The sequence below is a fragment of the Colobus angolensis genome, unplaced genomic scaffold, assembly GCF_000951035.1.
Source record: "Colobus angolensis palliatus isolate OR3802 unplaced genomic scaffold, Cang.pa_1.0 Scaffold176, whole genome shotgun sequence".
Taxonomy (NCBI): domain Eukaryota; kingdom Metazoa; phylum Chordata; class Mammalia; order Primates; family Cercopithecidae; genus Colobus; species Colobus angolensis.
In genome coordinates, this window is record NW_012114888.1 from 4,806,532 (window position 1) to 4,810,367 (window position 3,836).

The window sequence follows — 3,836 nt, forward strand, 5'->3', positions numbered from 1 at the left end:
TTTTTTTTTTTTTTTTTTTTAGTAGAAACCGTTTCACTATGTTGGCCAGGCTGGCCTCAACCTCCTGGGCTCAAGCGATCCTCCCACTTTGGCCTCAGGACTACAGGTGTGTGCCATTCGGCCCCTGCTAGTTTGTTGTTGTTGTTGTTGTTTTTAGTAGAGAGGGGGCTTCACTATGTTGGCCGGGCTGATCTTGACCTCCTGGGCTCAAGCGATCCTCCCACCTCGGCCTTGGAACTACAGGCAGGAGCCACCTCACCCATGCTATTATTTTGTTGTTATTGTTGTTGGTAGAAATGGGATTTTGCTATGTTGGCCAGGCTGGCCTCGACCTCCTGGGCTCCAGAGATCCTCTTGCCTCAGCCTCGGGACTACAGGCATGCACCACCCTGCCCCCACTAATATTTTTTATGTAATTTTTTTTTTTTTTTGTAGTAGAGGGTTTCGCTAGGTTAGCTAGGCTGGTATCGACCTCGTGGACTCAAGTCATCTGCCCCCCTTGGCCTGCCAAAGTGCTGAGATGTTACAGGCCTGAGCCACCACCTCCAGCTAATTTTCTGTGTGTTTTTCTTTATTGTTTGTTTGTGTTTGTAGAGATGGGGGTTTTGCTGTGTTTCCCAGGCTGGTCTTGACCTCCTGGGCTCAAGTGATCTGCACACCTCGGCCTCCCAAAATGCTGGGATTACAGGCATGAGCCACCGAGCCTGGCCGATTGCTGCAAATTGAAATGCCCCTCATTCTCTCTAAGTGATGGAGGGCTCTTGTAGTCTCCGAGATTCTAGCTCTCTTCCTTCTAATAATTTACAAATAACCCAGTAATAGCCTCTAAATCCTTTCATATTAGCGATGATCGTTTCTCTTCAACAGAACAGAACCCCCCATCCCTCTGCCTGATCAGATCCATCACCAGAGAAACCATGTTGCCTCTGGGACTCACTTCCCTTCCTTTAGTTATTGAGTGGGGGTGTCAGAATGCCCCCACTGAATAAAATTACACAGTCACGTCCCTGCCTCCCCAACAAGGGTCTGTACATCTTTCAGGGTAAGCCTGGCCCCAGGGAAACTACTAACAACATTAGCCAATCCCCCCCCAAAGACTCAAGGCTGCTATGCCCATCGAACCTGTCATCCCCAATCAGTATTTCTCCCAGAGACCCCTGGCTCCCTGTTTTCATCTGACTTCTCCCCATGTCTTTACCCACGGACAGATAAGCCCGGGATGCAGAAATGCAACACCTGATTCCAGGTGACTGAGTGTGGCCGGCCTTCACTGATTTCTCCCTCCACAGGACTGGAAAGACTCAGGCTGTTTCTCTTGCAGGTCAGACTGCTCCCGGTGCCATGAATCGAGACAACGCCTTTGCAAAGAGACCCAGGGTTGGTGCTAAAAAATCAGAGAAGAGAAGCAAGGTGACGTGACCTGGAAGGGACAGAGCAGTGGTCCAGGGGACAGAGTAGGGTGACCAGGTTTCTGAGGAGGGGAGGACAGAGGTACTGGGGACAAGGAGCAGGGTCTTGGGGGAGATCTGGACCCTTGGGAGCCTCCCACCCTCGCTCTGTCATCACCTAGCATCCCTGGAGACAAGTCTGTGGCCATGCACTACATTTGGTGACTCTCACTCCATTCTGCAAGGTGGGAAGAGAGCCAGCCAGCAGTATTAAAGTCCTACTGTATGGTAGGGGAGAAGCTAGGGAAGGTCCCCATGTTGTCTCAGTTAACCACGGCATCAACCAGGATGGATTATCATCCCCACTTCCCAGATCCAGCACACAGGAAGCAACTCCAGTTGAATGGCAGACATTCAAAACAAAATCAAAAGAAAACAAAAACACAAAAATAAAAGACTAGCTTAATATTGTTGGTCAGTGACACATCCCAATGCAACCAGAATTGGTGTGGGTACCACCTCACTGAATTCCACATTCAGTGTTGGTGCCTCAGTAGGGTGGTATGCCATATCTGGTACTGCTTTCTTTGATGTCTAGATTAATTTCAGGAAACCGTTTCTTTCCCTCTCTCTTCCAAGTATTCATCGCCCCACATCATCTTTCCCAGCAGCGTTTTGTCCCCTCTCTATGTCTTTACATTTACTCTCCCAGCAGCAGTCTACAAGCTTATATTGGGATCCCTTGTATTTTACAGAAGCTCTTCCTTTTGTAGACCTTGTGAATTCTTAGAATGCTATTCTACAAAACTTCTGTACACCATACTCTCAATTACATGGAGATTTCTGCTTTTTGCACAAATGTCAGTCTTGAAAGAGTGTGAAGATGAGCATTCTAGCCCTGGAAACCCCATTCGTTTAGGCCATTCCTTTCCCTTCTAACCTCCCAGGTTTCTCCTTATTTAGGTAAGTGTGACTCTCCCAGCATTGTTGAGAAAATTGATTAAGGTAATGCATGTGAAGACGCTTTGCAAGCTCTAAAGCACTATAGAAATGTGACTGATACTGTTTTTCTGTGACCTTCACATTATAAAAATCATGCTCAAGAAGCCAGCAGAGGAAGGCAACGATTCGAAGGGAGTGGCAAAAGCATCTGGCCCACAGAACGATGGGAAACAGCCATGCCCCCCGGGAAAACCAAGTACCTCTGAGAAGATTAACAAGAGATCTGGTAAGAGGAAACAATTCAGGAATAACCCCTCTGGCTTCCCTGGCTATGTTCAGGTGTCGGGACTGGGTGTGTGGCATGGATCCCAAACAAGCCTGGGTCCAGGCTGGGCTGAGGAGCTCGCCCAGCTCCAGATGAGATGTTAGACGTGACTTCCAGAGACACAGACTGGAGTTGACAGTCATATAAAAAACCACGTGACTTGGGGCAAGTCTTCCAAATTTTCTCAGCTCCAGATTCCTAGTCCATAAGATGGGAATAAAGAATCATAGTTAATAGATTGTTTGGAGGTATTAAATTAAATCTAGAAAGCCTGATGACATGAAAGGTGCTAAAGCAGTTCTGTCTGTGATGACCTGAGATCATAGCTTACTCAGCTCAATGCCTGATACCCAATACAGGTGTACTTCAGAGATACTGCAGGTTCGGTTCCAGACCACTACAATAAAGTGAGTCACACACGTTGTTTCTTGTTTGTTTCGCAGTGCATAAAAACATTATGTTTACACCACAGTGTAGTCTACTAAGTGTGCAATAGCGTTATGTCTAAAAATGTACATACCTTAATTTTAAAATAATTCATTGTTAAAGATGCTAACAATCTTCTGAGCCTTCAGTGAGTCACACTCTTTTTGCTGGTGGAGGGTCTTGCCTCGGTGTTGATGGCTGCTGGCTGATCAAGGTGGTGGTTGCTGAAGGGTGGAGTGGCTGTGGCAGTTTCTTAAAAGAAGACGACAATGAAATTTGCCACATCGATTAGCTCTCCCTTTCATGAAGCACATCTCTGTAGTATGTGATGCTATTGGACAGCATTTTACCCACAGTAGAACTTCTTTCAAAGTTGGAGTCAATCCTCTCTAGCTATGAAAGTTTTAGATGGCGTCACCTTCCAACAGAAGGCTATTTTATCTATATTGAAAATCTGTTGTTTAGTGTAGTCACCTTCAACAGTGATCTTAGCTAGATCTTCTGGATAACTTGCTGCAGCTTCTCCATCAGGGTTTGCTGCTACACCTTGCACTTTTATGTTATGGAGACGGCTTCTTTCCTTAAACCTCACAAACCAACCTCTGCTAGTTTCACACGTTTCCTCTGTAGCTTCTTCACCTCTCTCAGCTTTCGTGGACTGGAAGAGAGTTTGGGTCTTGCTCTGAATTAGACTCTGGCTTAAGGGAGTGTTGTGGCTGGTTTCATCTTCTTTCCTGACCACTCAAACTTTCTCT

General features: G+C 46.5%; 1 protein-coding gene across 2 annotated transcripts in view; it reads left to right on the top strand.

Moving 5' to 3' along the window:
* Positions 1–3,836, top strand: part of LOC105509486 (putative protein SSX6) — a 47,977-nt gene that overhangs the window by 853 nt on the left and 43,288 nt on the right. The window contains exon 2 of one of the 2 annotated variants that reach the window (XM_011938732.1): positions 1,322–1,410. The exons of the other annotated variant lie outside the window; for it this stretch is intronic. Coding sequence (XP_011794122.1) covers positions 1,342–1,410 — 69 coding nt within the window. The 5' untranslated portion in view covers positions 1,322–1,341. The remainder of the gene's footprint in view (positions 1–1,321; positions 1,411–3,836) is intronic. 2 annotated transcript variants of the gene reach the window in all.